Raw genomic sequence first — 17,367 nt, forward strand, 5'->3', positions numbered from 1 at the left:
AAAACCAAAACAGCAGAGTGAAGTTAACGTGAATAAATGGAAAACACGATTCATATTCATATTAACTAAAATAGAAATGGTAATTACGAGGTAGTTATTAGCCATGTTTCGTGTTCCCATTTATAGGAATAGAATGGAGATAACAAGATATTTACATCATTATTGGCTCTAAAAATGAAAAACAAGTATAATAAATGAAAAATTCATTGATTGGAACCATTTTCAATACAGGTTAATACTTGAGGGATCATTATCGGTTTTTCATTGATTGTTTTCATGTTTCATAGTAAGTTTTTATAATTACTCAGAAATTTTATAGGAAACAAAAACTACTTGATATTACTCTACCTATATCAAATTTCAATAATATCATTCTGGTTCCTGATGAGTTTTCAAAATAACTCAAAAATTTAACGTTAGTTGGTCAAAGCAAACAATTGCAAATCAATATTGTGTGTTATTCCATAATAAACTTTTATAATTACTCAAAAATTTCAAATTGACTGATCATAGCAAACAAAAATAAAGCAATAGTTGAAACTGATGAAAATTCAAATCAAACTCAACACTAGCTACATATCTCTGGAAAAAATCTATTGAAATGAAAAATAAGTAATATAAACCATTTTCGGTAATAAATAATATAACATGAAAACTTTCAATAAACTTTTTGTGGATTGCTTTCAGATTTTGAAACAAATATTTGAAATTATTCGATATCACTTGACAAAAACTCGAATTTAATTAAATAATAGTAACAGGCCTCTACAAATACAGTTTAAAAAAGATTTGTTGATAAAAACCTTTATCATTCAGAGACAAAAAAATCTATCAAAAAATGGAAATATTATTTTCTTTTCGAAATAGTCCTCATTTATCTCTTATCTGAAAGAAGTGTTGGAAAAATAAACTCGTTAACATACTAAATAAACTACATATTACAAAAACAAATCAATTTTATGCTATTTTCAGGTTTTGTGAAAAGCTGTTGTCGTCACTTAAAAAAATTTGATATTCACCAGTCACATCAAACAAAAAACTGGTTGTTATCTGATAAAAGCTTGAACCAAAGTCAATATTGTTAATAATAACAGATCTCTCAAAAAAGCAACAGAAATAAAAAAGGAAATATAAAAATATTATAATTGATATAAGCCTGTGGTATTATTATTTATTGTAAAACGTGACTGGCAACTACCAGATTCGGAAAATGTGATATATGGATTATCTAATTATTCTTTTTTTGAAATAATCTATATCTTGGACCACAGTAAAGCATTTGATTCATTAGACCACGATATTCTGTGTAGGAAAATTTCATTTCTCGGATTTAGTGAGGGGACTGTAGACCTATTGAAAAGTTACCTCAGAAATCGGACTCAGTCAATATGATTGGATGGAAAATGTTCTAGTGCTTTACCTGTTGACTATGGAGTACCTCAGGGCTCTATTCTTGACCCCATTTTGTTCTCTCTATACATATCTGACTTCCATAAAATAATTGATCATCGCACAGTTCGTCATTATGCAGATGACACTCACTTATATAATCGATTTCCTCCAAGGGATCTATCTATAGCCTATAACCTGAAATTGAATTCTAAAAACTCTCAGCTTATACTTTTTGGCTGGTTGGTTACCGATTGCTAAAATCTGGCAGTTCCAACTACTCGTCCATACATATGAATTCCCCATTTACAAAAAGCCAAATTATATTTATGGAAGACAAACTTTCAAATCTCAGAATAATTTGAGGACACAAAACCGTCACACTTTTATTATTCCAAAACATCGACAGCCTGCTTTTCTCGTTGTTTTATTTACAACTCTATCAAACAATATAACGCTCAGCCCAGTGAATTCAGACACTACTCCAAATATAATTTCAAGAAAAAGTTGATAACATATCTAAAGTCTTCTGGATAGATAATATATTCATGTTATGCCTTGCTCATATGGTTTTCCCTTTGTCTCACTTTTGTGTATGTTTTGCTATTTTGTGTTTTTCTAAGTTTCACAAAGATTTATGTATACTAGGTGTATATATACAATGTATACTAGGTAATTATTTTTATATTTCTGTGCTATATTTCTATGCTATTCTCTAGGTTAAGTTGTAAAACAGCCTTGGCTGAACTTTGCCCTTTCATTGATTTTTGTATCTACTTCTTCTTTATAAACAATTTATGTCAAAGAATAAAGCTCATTTATCATTATTATTACTATTTGGAAACTACTTACTGCTCTACTGAATAACATAGGTACTCAAAGAAAATGAAGGTCCATTTTAGGTTTGGCAATAAAAACAGCAAATCGAATCTGTTAAAAAAAACCTATTTCACCGTTAACCAGCTGTCGCACCCCTCTGAACGACAACCCTCAAAAGTCGAAACTTGTGCAAGCCAAGTATTAACGAGGTCTTACCTTTTAACGTTTGATTCCCAAGAACTCGAAACGAATTCATTCATAAGCCCAAATTGAATCTTTTTTGTGGTAGAAATCTAATTTTTGTATGATTTTTTTTCAGTATGACGATGGCATTCACCCGGGGTACATGGACAGCGCGGCGGGTGGCATGTATGAACCCCACGTGGCTCACAGGCCCAGTTTATCCGGTCTGCACCACTCCCCCCACCTCAACCATGCCATGCATCCGTACCATTCAAACCATGTCAACCCCACCAACCACATTATGGGGGGAGCAGTACCTGATGTTGGAAAACGAGAAAAGGACGCCATCTACGGGTGAGAAACAGTATTATCATTAACCGATAGATAGTAACGGGTGTCCTGTTTGGGCAACGTACCGCGCGCTTGGCAATGTGGTGGAAAAATTTGAGTACGCTGCTTCAGTTAACGATCAACCAACACCCTTACGTCGACGAAACGCGAGATCTGCCAAAACCATCGGCGTTGTCTGCGAGAGTGTGCAGGAGAATCGGAGGCAATCGAATTCGCGTCACAAGAACTGGGCCTTTCGCAGACCACAACCAGGCGGCCCATTTCTAAATAAAACCTTTTGACCCATGCTGAGATGTATTTGAACAAAAGGGTGTATTGATTTTTGGGAAAGAAAATTTTTGGCTTTCTACTACTCCATCTGATACAAAAAAATGGATGAGAGAATCTTCCAAAGAAAGGAAGGAAGTAATATTGATATTGATAAGTGTATTGATATTTCCCTAACCTAACCTAACCTATTTTCCTCTATATAAATAAATAACAAAACAACTGTTTTTTTATGTAGCTTGTGGAGGTGCTATTGAACTATAATTTATATTTTGCCTTAATTGTTGATTTATTAAGATAATTTTCCTTTTTTAAATTAGAATATCTAGGTACGTATAAATTATTTCAACTTGATATAGGCGCTGTTGCCAATATGTGAATTAGAAACAAATCTTTTTAAAAATCAAAACCCAACATTTGAAACATCAATTTGAATACTTTCCGAAGTGAATTTGAAAAACTCATGAATTAAACTCAACTTTATTTTGTTCATACTTGCATTTGTTTTAATAACCCAAATTGAGGAACATTCCCCATTATATATCAAAATAATGTAACAGAATTTCACTAGTTCGGCCTTCCATTGTCTAATATATAAAATGATTTGATATCCCTGAAACAACTAACAGAAGAATTAAAAATAAATAGCTGTAAATAACAATTATATTAAGCAAAACACACAGGAAGATCAACTAATCAGTTTCGACGTGGAAAGCCTTTACACCAACGTTCCGGTCGAAGAAGCACTCCAAATCATACAGAGAAAGCTATCCGAAGACGGAAACCTGAAAGAGCAATAGAAGTAATTATGGAATTACTAGGATGCTGTGTACTGTTATTTCCAACTGAAGGACGAATTCTTTATACAAGATGAGGGACTGCCAATGGGATCGCCACTTTCACCAGTCATAGCCAACATATATATGGAGTGGTTTGAAACTCTGGCCATTGAAGAAGCCCACAAGAAACCTCGAGTCTGGTTGAGATATGTTGACGACACCTTCATAATATGGAACCATGGGAATACTGAACTAGACGCCTTCCTGAAACACATCAACAGCGTGAGACCTTCCATCACTTTCACAATGGAGAAGGAAATCCACAATGAATTGCCATTCTTAGACATTTTGGTGAAGAGGACCGACACTAAGTGGGAAACATCTGTATACCGATAACCCACTCACACGGGACAGTATCTGAACCACGAATCCAACCACCATCAATCGACTAAAAGAGGAATCATCAAGACTCTATTACACCGTGCTTTCGGGTTCTGTAACACGAAGGAAGGTCTCGAGAAGGAACTAGACATTATCAAAAATGATCTTCAACGGAATGGCTAATCCAAAGCGATGGTAGGAAAGATTTTGGATACAAGACAGCAGGAGCCTAGCAAGGAAGAGAAGCCGTCACAACCAGTACTTGCACTTCCCTACATCAGAGAATTATAGGAGAGGATAAGCAGAATTGGTTCCAAGTACAACATCAGAACCTGTTTCAGATCCGGCCTCACGAAAACTAGGCCACCAAACGCGGACTGCGATTCCAAGAATTGCATTTACCGGATACCCTGTGAGTGCGGAAAATCCTATATTGGTGAAACTAAGAAGCCATTGAATGTTCGCATTGCCAAGCACAATAAACACACACAGCGAGGGAAAACCAGCAAATCAGGAATAGCAGACCATGTTTGGACCCATCAACACAACATCGACTGGTCTTAAGCTAAGATCTTGCACAGAGAGGAACATTGGTTTAGGAGAAGATTCAAGGAAACCATACATGTTATCCAACAACGTATTCAGCCAAGCCAGCGTAGAAATACGCAACATATGGAAACCTATCATCAAGCGAAAAATGGCCAACTCCCGCCAAAACGGTTATCTTCCACTGAAACAGTGAAGCGGGAAAAATGGAAAGCGGGGATAAGTGGAAGTACTCGAACGACCCATAAATAGTCATCTCTCGGAGAAATTATTTCAGTCGTCACCCGAAGACGATTGTGGATACCATCAATCGAAACGTTGTGAACTAATTCGGCTTGAAATCTCTTAACTTTTTCATTTTTATCTTTAATTTTATTTTGTATTTCTTTACTTTTAATTGTTGTTCAATTGTTTCATTTTTACTTGTATTTTATGTCACTATCATTTCATTTCAGTTTTTTTTGCTTAATATAATTGTTATTTACAGCTATTTATTTTTAATTCGTCTTTCAGTTATTTCAGGGATTTCAAATCATTTTATATATTAGACAATGGAAGTCCAAACTAGTGAAATTCATCATGAAACATTGTCAATCACCTCCAAACAAATGTAACAGAATTATGGCGCCCTCTCTGCTAGAAAAACAATTTTAAAAATACTAACAATTAATGTTTTCTACAGCCTTTAAGAATTCGTAAACTATTGCAAAAATACATAATTTATTTTATTACTTGTATGTAAGTATGTCCCTTGCATGAATACTGTACTTTCATAATAATTTATGGACCTGTTCCATTTTGTGTATTTTAGAACTTGGGTTCAAAATCATCCCAATGTATGACCATCAGTTCCCCCACACCTATATACTACTGAGATGAATGATATTTGAACTGGCTAACCCACTAAACATTGAAGGTAATCCGGATATACATCCAGTGGGGTCCTATGACTGATGTTTTGTTCTGCATAGCAATAATAATGTGCTACTAAGTGTAATATGACTTGCCATATTCAAGCACAGCTTGGCTACAAATGGGTAATAATGAAACTGAAACTGGAGCTGAATAGGCACGTGAACTAACAAAACTGTCGAATTTGGGACGATACCAACCCACATGAGACCGAAAAGCGTCCAATTCATCTCGAAAAAATCACTGTTTGGTGGGGATTTTGGGCTGGCGACATCATCAATCCATATACCTTTGAGAACGATGTTCGCCAGATCATAAGTGTCAACGACGACCAATCTTTTTGGCCTGACTTGGATGATCTGAACACCAACAACATGTGGTTTCAACAGGATGGCGCTAAAGGTGCCACACAGTTTTTACCACAATGGAAATTCGCCACCGGGATCGTACGATTTGACTTAGTTAGACTTTTTCTTGTTGGGTTTCCTCAAGTCGCAGATGGATACGAATAAGCCACAAAGTACAGCGGTCCTCAAAGCTAACATAACCCATACCATCTGTCAAATTTAGCCTATTTATTCAACAGAGTCATGGAAAATTGGACGTTAAGGATGCGTTTCACGCTTAATGAAATACCCTATACTAGCGGCTTTGGATAATGATTGAAAAGATCTACAAAGACTGACTTCTTGTGCGAAAATTGTGACTGAATCTCTTCTGCACCAACAACGAGGACATACCTACGCATCAGTATTTATTTTATTCAAAAATATCGAATAACTACACCGTTGGTTTTAATCTAGAATTTCCCGTTTTGCACGCGATGTTATCAGCTGCTGAATTCACAATATATTTTAAAATATTACTCATAAATAAAAGCTGATGCACAGTGTCAATGGCAGTTTATTTATGCCAATAATTCATTTTCGTTTTTTTGGAAGTGTTCACCTGAATCTGGGTTCTATATACAAACACTGGTTGGGTGGAATTTATATCAAATATTTATCTTATAACATTAGACACGATACCATAGATGTCAGTCATCAATAACTGTACGATCCAAGGCATTACTTGCCTTGCTTTCTATTCAAAGCAGCAGGATTTTGTAATATTGCTAAAAATGGTCGATACACGTTAAAATCGACGGTAACACTTTGTCTTCACTCAACAGTTCAAAAAACCGCGTAACAGCAAAGAAATTATGAGTGACAGTTCTGCTTCCAGGCATTATCATCTCTAAAAATGAAAAGTGATTATAATGAGTGATAACTTCATTCATAATAACTATTTTTGATGGAATTTGAAATCGAATAAAAAAACATTTTGTGATTACTGCTTGGCAAAACTTGAATCAGCGCTTTATATAATTCAACAATTTGAATCATTTGACCTTCTGCCTAGAACTGATAATTTTACCTTTGTTTATGCATAAACTAATTAAAAATTTAAACATTAAGAAAGACCCTTCACGAATTCATTTAAATAGACTTGTAACATATGAAAATTACCTGAAATTACGTATAAACTGATTACCAGTTTCCACATTATAAAAAATATTCGATGAAGGGGAGTATCCGATTTTATTCATTTATTTCCGAGCATCCCAAAAGATCGAGTTTCAAACCTTCCTCTTTCAAAAGTAACACGTCATAGTCGTAATTCAACTCATGCCATTCTGCCAAAACAAGGTTTGCAAATGTGGAATTGGTCTTCACAAAAGACTATTCATATTCTCTTTTATTCTTTGGAAAAAGTTCTCTCCGTTTGGCCAATATAGAGTTTTTGATAAGAACCAGAAGGTTGTGAACCTTGTAGAAGTAGAGAATCTGGAAAGTATTTCCACAACCACATATTTGCATATCATTTTCTTTCTTAAAAATCGTTATTATCCAGTGAGTCCAATGTTCAAAGAAGACGCACTGGTATTATCATTCGTATATATTTTTACCATTATCACCGTATCAAATTTCCCCATATTCCATACTTTTGAAAATTCATAGATTGATATTGACATCCTGACAGTTGAAAAAAGGACACCTGATACGCACAACATTTACATTCTTTTTCAACATGCGTAGAATTCGTCTGGTAATGATTATATCTTGTCATAGTTCGATAGATAATTACCGCAACGCATTATAATGCAGCGGCCGTAGGTAATGAAACTTATTAATGAGAATGATTAATCGGTGATAAGGAGTCATTTTATAAACGTGATATGCATGTTATGCGTAACGTTGCTCGTGGGGGTATTGGTAGATTCAACATACGAAAGAAGGAGTCTAAAACAACATTAGAACAATTTCACTTATAGTTTCAAAGAAGCTTGTTAGAGAACTACTCATTTGATTTATCTGCGGACAATAGCCTAGAAGGCTATTTCTTGAGCTCACTAAATCTATCCATTTGAGAATTCCAGACTCATAAATAAATATGTTATTTCAAGTTGTGGATTTAGATTCTCAAGTTTCTAAAGTTCGAGTGAGAATTTTATCAATGAAGGGATTTTAGACATTTTCCATGAGTAATATCATTGCTGAACTTAGGTTATAGATAATAGATTAGTTTTAAAGCCGCTTATGAAAGATTCATTGAAAATAAAAATCAAGTTCAATGCTTAAATCATTTTTAAGGCATACCAAATGAGAAAACTTGCAGTTTTATTTGGAGTTCAAATGGTAGTCTTCACTTTAGCACTAAGTCAAGTGATATTACCAAATCAATTTCTGTTTATTGATATTTTGATTTTTCAAGAAGAGTCTTCAACTTAAACATATCACTTGTCGAAAGCCCTATCAAATTAGAGGCAACATGTTATCGATGCACAATTCAATGACTTTGGTGGTCAATTCAATTCCAGATTCGATTTAGACATGGGAATTTCCAGGATTCAGGTGATCGTCAATTTTATTATCTATGAAAAAAATTCACTCGTGATAGATTAATACTGAAAGTGACAGAACTGGTATTTATTGATCATATTGACAAACTGATATAACGGAAATTAACAATTCAAGATGAAGAATCACTCGTATATTCCTTGCTTATAATTATCATGATGAAATTGTGTAGATTGTATATATTTCTAAGGATTCATAGGATATAAATTTTCACTGCGTAATGCGTCTTTAGAAATTATTGAAGATGTCATTAACTAATTCCCATTTTGACCAAAATATCCTCATGAATTTGATTATATCTTCGATTTCTACCTTGTGATATCATTTGAAACTGAAAAACAGTAGAATTGGAGCTAAACACACGACATCGAGACGGACAAATATATTTAAACAACCTTATAGTTGAGCAAAAGATATAACAAATACAAACAGTTCTTTTTTCGGATTATATTTTACTTTAAAATTTGTTTAACTTGGAAAAACTGCTCGCTTTATTTATAGTTCATACAGTGAAGATCAACATATAATGAAAATGCTCTTATAAAACCACGTATGCAACAACATGAAATATTCTCTTGAATCAATGCTCTCTGCAGATTTCCACCAACCTCAGGTTTTTCTTTCCTGACCCTTCATGAGATAGATCAGAGAGTCTCCAGAAATCTTCCGTATCAGAAGAAGTGATCTCAATTCATTTCTGATTTCTGAAGGCTCAGTTAGACACTAAATATATTCCACAACATGTAATGAAATAGTTTTTCTCCCGGCCCCGCCACTGCAAATTGTCCCATTCCACGCTCTACAAAAGACTCGCTTCCTTTCCAAAATCGAGTTAAGCTGAAGCAGCTGACGATCCGTTTATTTTTATGGGGCCGTTCAGATGGTTTCTGAGAGGATACTCTGTGTACAGAGAGATAAACATGTACGCGCCAACTAATTACAAACACCTTTAAATAAACATTGTCTAGAGATGTACAAATATTGAACTTAGCTAGCGGACGCGGAAGCTAAACGCCTATTTGTCACCATCTTGATTTGTTTTAAAAAGACGATGTGGGTTTATTGGAAGAGAACTTAGTGTGGTCAAGGCTGATGATTATTATTATTACCATTATATAATGACATAAATGACGTTAAATTATTACTGCGAGGAGCCAAACGTAAGACGTAAGACTGTTTCAATGCATTTCTATTCCTGAAGTCTCAGGAAAATGGCCGATTTTTGAGTCAGAGTATTTATTGTCATTTCTTTTTATTGCTATTTTTGTTCTTTCATCTCTAATTGCTGTCTGAAAAGTTAGCACGCCACTGGAATCATTAGTTGAGTCTGAATACTTTAGTTCAACATGAATGTAGACAAAAATATGTATTGGAAACAAGGAACCAATTTTGAAAAAAACGGCAGAATTAGTGGAGGTGAAACATTACCGTGTCAAATTTTCGTTGAATCGCTCCGTATATATTTCCCCAATTATCTATGGTGGAAATTTCGTTTTGGACGTTAAACACCCTTCTATATTGACGCAACCGTCATAAAAACGATATAAAAATCAAGATGATAGTCCATAAACTTGATGGCAGATAACCGAGCGACATTGATTTTCCTCAACCATGTCCGACTCGTCTGATTTCTCGGATTCTCAGAAAAGTAGCACTCCTGCATAATTTTTGGTTACAAAATCCAAGAACAGTTTACCATTCCTAATATTTCTGTACGGAGGTAATAAAAAAGATATAAAATCGAGAACTAGGTAATAAATTTTATGACATGGTACAGAATGTTTTATACTCATCCTAATGGTGTTCTTCAAATTCTTGACTTTCGAAGATCGCTATCAGTATTTTCATCATGTAAATGACATAACGTTAACAGTTTGTGGATTATCGTTATCTTTCATTAATTGGTCAATAAAGTGGCTTGAATCATGAGAATATACATTTTCAGGATGTTATTTACATTCCGTAGCTGGTATCGATGATTCATGCGGTAAGCTATGACGACTGAGAAGAAAGTATATTGGTCAGACTCAACGACTATTTGAAACTACTGTCAAATATCATTCTACTATTTGGAATCCTAAAAAATGATTTTTTGGTACCACATTACCCATTACTCATTTGCTCCCCATACATTTCATGGGTTCAGGAATATATATTATTCATAGGAAAATTCAAAAGTCCTAGAGAAATAATTTGTGGAAAGTCAATAATAAATAAATCAATGGACTCATGCTTTCAACTATCACTCGATTTGTGAATGAAAAAATCTCTTGAGGTGTATAAGTCCTTTTATACACATACACTATATATTCATTAGTTTTGCAAGAAGAGCTACTTCACGGCCTTCAAACTAGGAAAATAGTGATACTGACAATACAAGTTCCTTCTCAAAAGACCTGAGACCAGTATACATAAAAATTATATTATACAAAACGGACTGCAAGACGTTAGGTATCAATTTCAGTAAGACACATTGAATTGAACCACAGCTTAAAGATTTACAATCTGACTGAAAGATGTTTGTGTTTGAGAAAAAAATTATACACATCCTTTCACACATCTACACCAGAACCGAATTATAATAATCGGATATACAACTTCAGGTGTGTCCTAAGGTTTGAACCTAGGCCCTTTCCTATTTAGTATTTACCTTAACGATATTTTCTGTCGTATTTCAATATCTGTGAGCTAGTAATATCACTGACCTTACGTGTATCTAAAAGTAAAATAGATTTCAGATTATTTTCTCATTCAGAATGAGTGGGAAAAGTATATGAATACTGACGTCTCTAGGAACTGATAGCTATTCACTTTTATAACCTTGATTATATGTTTTTCTATGTCTAAGATGAAACCATTTTCATTTTCTACAAATACCTACTCTTATTGTGATTCAATTCGATTCTAATTCAGAATAAAATAATGCATCTTCCCGACTCAAAAACAGTGTTATTTTGGACCAGTTGATTCAATTCGTTTGAAAAGAGAAAAAACACTGCGTAAATTCCTCACGTTCATCATTTCATAGTCTATAATTTTCAATGACTCTTTGTGAATACACGTAATAGTAAGAAACATTCCTGCCAACTTTGATGAGCTATCAACTTCCCCATTAACACACAGAGAAAACAATATTTTTAACAGTGATATACCCAAGTGGCTACAGTATCAAAATAAAAAATAATTTTTCTACGAGATATGAAACAATGCTTTGGTAAATGGCATATTATGAAGGGCCCAGAACCCATCCTTGTTGAACACCTTCATCAAGTAGTGAGTCTTTGTGATTAATCAATGCCTCTAATCCAGGAAACAATTGAACATGTGTAACTGGCAAAATCATTTGGTGAATTGAAATTAAATCAGCAAACCTCAACCCAAGAATCAACATACCGTATTGCTAACAGCTTGTGACATAACGTTCGAACAGACCTATGAAATAAATCATCAACTACACATTAACTGCTCTGTATCAGACATTAAGGATAAAACGACATTATGAATGGCATGTCTATCAAGAGAGGCAGTGCAACCACATTCATAAATGTACCGATTTATTTATGATGTGCCATCTTCTGATAATTTACGGGTCAAAGCATCAAGATAGCGGCGGTGGCCACACTTGATTGTTCGTTGTTTGTATGCTATGACGCTCTCTTGTTTTCCGTTCGAGCTAGGCCAGCTTAGATCTCTGATGGGCAGATGTTCGGCTAATCACTGGAAAAATAGCTGAGGGCAGAGGTTCTGGTGGATATCGGAGGAAATGGATGGATTTTTAGATGCGGTTTTTACGGGGAACGTGATAAGGTTCATTGAGGAATTGAAAATAGAGTCGAGAAGTTTGAAGGAGACTTCTTGATCGTCGATGAGGGACTACTATTTATGATGCATATGCGATCTTTCTTTGCCCCATGTGTGTTTCTCGGTGAAGAGTTGCAGTGCTTTCATCATGCTTTTTCAAATCTGAACCAATCAATCATTTTTGTAACGACAACGACGAAATGATTTTTATCACAACTTGGTTTTTTCTGCCGTTGATTACCTGGACTGTGAAACTATGCTTAATCTTTGCACCCTGAGGTCGACTCATATACCTATGATTGACTCATCATATCATTCGACGTTCCCCTTCAAAAACCATATTATTTGCTGGGTCGATTGATTTATCAACTTTGCGAGAATGCAGGAAGTGTACTTTTTCAGCAACGCTTCTAATCTGTTCAGGTTTCGATGACCCCTATGACAAAGTCATCGACTTCAAGTTAATTGACAGTTCTATTAATTGGAAAAATAATACTGAAAACAGTACTTGTTTTTATGAATTCTATAAGGAATTGTTTTCGTTTGTGGAACAAAGAGTAATTGATAGTCTGCTAATTGGGAGCGCAACTATATTTTTCATGTCACAGGAATTCATGCGGAAAAGACGAGGGTATCCTGAAATGAAATAACATGTTTTATGCACTTGTTTATGTTGTGAGGCCTTATATTTTGCTTCTGTGAAGCACAGCAACCATTTCAAATCAAAAAATCCTGTGGCCTTCTTGTGGAGCATTTCATAGTGCAAATGGCAAACTTAAAAAATCAACAAACTTGTAAAATACGTGAATCGTAACATTCATTTCTCATAAATGAGTATTCTACAGATGAATATTCCATCTAGAATATATGTCTACTCATTTTCAATTATACATAATTACATATTTTAATTTTCAGGAAAAAAACCTGCAACATATAATTTGAATTCAAAAATTGATTCTTATAGCTTACTGATCATTTTTAATGTTGGTATCCAAATTTAGCGAACCTCATCAACAAATTAGCTTAATCATTGATAGGATCAAGGGTCAAAAAATTCAATTAGGTTTTTTTTGGAACTCACTTTTCTGAATATATTCCACAAGGATTGTTCCTATGTTGATTTTTCACACCGTTGATCAAACTGATTTCATTTTTTGTTTCAGACATCCTCTTTTTCCCCTATTGGCTTTAATTTTCGAAAAATGTGAACTAGCGACATGTACACCAAGAGAACCTGGAGTGGCTGGAGGAGATGTTTGCTCATCGGAATCCTTCAATGAAGATATAGCAGTTTTCTCGAAACAGGTGAGTGATTTTTTAACATTTGAGTATGGTATTTTATCAGCTCGTTATGAATGAACAATGGACCACCCTTCATTCGTTGTGGAAAGCACCCCAGAAAAATGCCCTCAGGTATATTTACATAAAACTTTATGGCCACCAAAGATTACAAACGGCAGCTAAACAGTTGTCGCTGTTATGCCGGGGATATATATATTAAAAAAATTGTACAGGTTTATTATACAACTATCTCGTATGTTTTATTATATTTTATTTACCTTTGATATCCACACGGCTTATCAGTTGGATTGCCTTATCACCTTCGATAAACACAAAAACACATGTAAAACATCTTCAAAATTTATATTATACTCCAAAAGCGGAGAGATAAGAGCTCGTATATGCCGTGAGTAGTCACTATAGCTTTCATTTATGATATACCACTTCATTCGGACAAAAATGTATACAAAATTTATTAAAGTGGATTATAGATCAGATACTGAAATAAAAGATCTGAATATGCCTACAAATCAACCAGCTGTCGATTTTCATTATGCACTACATGAAACAATGCTGCATTAATTCAGAACTGTGGGCACTTTTCATTTTTCTCAAGAATGCCCACTGTCGATAATTCTAGGAAAACACGCTTTGCTATGCCTACATTTCATAATTGAGGTAATAATACCCATATAGATTCCTGACACGCAAAGAGTCATTTACTGTGCTCGCCTGTTCTTAAAATTTTATGTATTCCCCCATTTGTATTCTCTATATCTATCTCGCATTACTCAAGTTCCTCGTTTGATATTCATGATCGTTAAATTCTCATAGACCAAAAATATTGTTCAGATCTTTAGCTTGTAGAATTATACGATTTCATCAAACCGACAACTGCATACTGGTGTACAACAAAGATTTATAGGTCACCGTCAATATTTACCGATCTTTATTTGTATCCGATATGTAGCAGCCGTGTACAAATAATCTCCACATTTTTATCAAGTGCAAGAACACAAAGGTACATTATATTTCTGTTGAGGTTCTCGAAGAACATTTCACAGATGATTTCTCAGAAGCGATTTGATGTACTTTTATTTCAAGTGCTGGTACAATTTCTATTGTTTAGGACCACTCGATGTTATGTTGATGAGTTTAGACATGTTCTGCTATTCCCGATTTGCTGGTTTTTTCTCGCTGTATGTTTTTCTTGTGCTCAGAAATGAGGACTTTCAAAGGCCTCTTAGTTTCACCGATAACCAATCCATTGAAGATCTTTTCTGATGATGCATATTTCCTTCTCGAGATCTTCTTTCGTATTATAGAGCACGATCCTCTTGATGATTCCTCTTTTGATAGATTGATGATGGTTGGATTCATGATTCAGATACGGTATGCAAATTTTTCCTACTTGGTGTCGGTTCTCTTCACCAATACGTCTAAGAATGTTGTAGACTTCCTTCTTCATTGAGGAGGTGATGCCTTCTGAAGCACATCAACAGTGTGCTTCAGTGTGGAAAGTATTTAGTTCTGCATTCTCATGGTTTCGTACTATGAAGGTGTCGTCAACGTATCTCAACCAGACCCAAGGGCTCCTTCAATTGTCATAGTTTTAAACTTATATATGTTGGCTATAACTGGCGAAAGTAGCGATCCCATTGGCAGTCCCTCATCTTGCGTAATTCGTCCTTCTGTTGGAAATAGCAGTTCCTAGTAATTCCATGATTACTTCTATTGGTATGTTCATTCTGTCTTCCAAGTTCTCGTTATCGGATAGCTTTCTCTGTATGATTCAAAGTACGTCTTCAACAGGAACGTTGGTGTAAAGGCTTTCCACGTGGAAACTGTATTCTTGTATCGATAGTTTCTACACTCTGGTCCCAGATCTTCACATCATGTCAAGGGACACATGAAAATACTATTCATTTTCTTAGAGAAAACTTGACAAAAAATTTACCCCGATTATTTGTGGGCCAACTTTGGATTTCTTTCAGGTTTTTATTAAGATATGGTTCGCAGAGAACCCAGAAAGGAAACAGAGATGCGAGAACGAGACAACAGACCAAGATCAAGATCAAGACGAACGGTTTTCTTAGATATTTATCAGGATGTAAAGTTGAAGATTCTCACCACGAGCCAAGAGATTTAGAGGCGAAAACAAGTCAGAAAACCGAGAAAGGAAGCTAATACGTGATTTTGTTTGGTGTTTGAAGATCGCACGGAAAATCAAGACACCAGACAGAAACCCAAGAACGAAATGAAGGAGTGAGACTGGAAATCAAAACGCCAGATTTTCAAAGTAAAGATTTGCTCAGTGACGTACATAGATAAGCGAGACAGGAGACAGGACCAAAAACACCGATGCAGTAGTCTAATGCAAATATATCTTTAATTCGTCGAGTGTATTGTGCACAAAACAGAAGTGATCTAAAAGACTCGCCGTCTTGTTTCTCGCATTACGATCTCATGTCTCACATTTGTGTCTCACGTCTCTGACTTATGCTTCGACACATGTTCCATCGATTGTACTCTGTGCTACCGAGAGGCGATTTGAAAGGAATTAACAACTATACAGTTATTAAAAGACATGTGACATGTCAGCGTGAAAATCCAACGGATTGTCTTCTGTCCCGCACCACGATCTTATGTCTCAGTCTCGCTCACGTTCATCTCTCACGTCTTGGTCTCACGGCTCGATGAGTGTTTCTGTGTCTGTCGAAAAACTTATCGGCACTTGATGTTTGGGCTGTTTATTCTAAAGATGAGTTAATACGTATATTTCGTAATATATAAACAAAAATCAGAATTTATCATAAAAATAAAGTGTTAACCACATCACTGTTTTTTTTCGTAGACATCAAGTGCAAAACTCATTCGTTATTTCACCAGAACGGCTATTCCCAGAACTGTGTCTTTATACAATCAGACTGAAACCGAATTCTTGTTGATATTGTTGTAGTTACTTTTTCACTATCAAGTTCAGAGTAATGCACACGGGTGGACAAACATTCACGTAGTATTTCACGATGACATTTGTTCACCGGACGTTCAAGTAACAGCTGATTAGCAAACAAACATACCTATTAGACACCGGAAATCTAGTAAAAACACAGGAACTGCAACGGCCCAACTATTTGTCACATTATTATGGAAAAAAACAAAAACGAATGATCGCAAATTATTGGTTGACACCGCTGTGTGTCCGTTCTATTATTCATTATCGTAACACCGGTGATATATTTGTTATTTGGCTCAATGGGTTACACACTAACGATGCATTCGATTTCCTTTTCCAGTGTTTTGGGATTGAAGCGACCTAGAAATGATCAATGATCAACTCGAAACAGTTTGTTTTCACAAATTGTCACGTTTTTATGGTCATCCGATCCTATGAAAATATATAGACTCATCTCCGTATTGATGTTTCTCAGGCTATCATTATGGTCACGAGTTTATTTTACACATACCACTCACAGCTGAAAGTGGTTCTTGCCACCATTCGTTTACAGAGGTCAATACAATCTACATATTCATTTCGTCTTGGTTCGTTCAAACAAGATTTTTTCAAAGTCTCACCCGAATGCTTTCTACTAATTATCTTCAACCGTTTATACCTCCAGCCCTTTTGGGCATAAGTCTATTAACGTTTCTGGTTATATTGTGGCTTTTTAATTATCGTAGAGGCAATCGTAATAACAGCCCGTGTGTTCTCGGTTTTCGTGATTTATTGTTCCCCCGACTTTGTAACATTGTCCACA

General features: G+C 35.1%; 1 protein-coding gene across 4 annotated transcripts in view; it reads left to right on the forward strand.

Annotated features, from left to right (window-relative positions):
- Positions 1 to 17,367, forward strand: part of hth (Meis homeobox homothorax) — a 232,104-nt gene that overhangs the window by 12,952 nt on the left and 201,785 nt on the right. For all 4 annotated transcript variants that reach the window (XM_023174510.2, XM_023174512.2, XM_074179586.1 and 1 more), the window contains 2 exons: positions 2,528 to 2,745; positions 13,492 to 13,633. In XM_023174510.2, coding sequence (XP_023030278.2) covers positions 2,528 to 2,745; positions 13,492 to 13,633 — 360 coding nt within the window. The remainder of the gene's footprint in view (positions 1 to 2,527; positions 2,746 to 13,491; positions 13,634 to 17,367) is intronic.

This window comes from Leptinotarsa decemlineata, unplaced genomic scaffold (assembly GCF_025532065.1).
Source record: "Leptinotarsa decemlineata unplaced genomic scaffold, Ldec_3_MD MMD2_tig00026282_RagTag_RagTag, whole genome shotgun sequence".
NCBI lineage: Eukaryota > Metazoa > Arthropoda > Insecta > Coleoptera > Chrysomelidae > Leptinotarsa > Leptinotarsa decemlineata.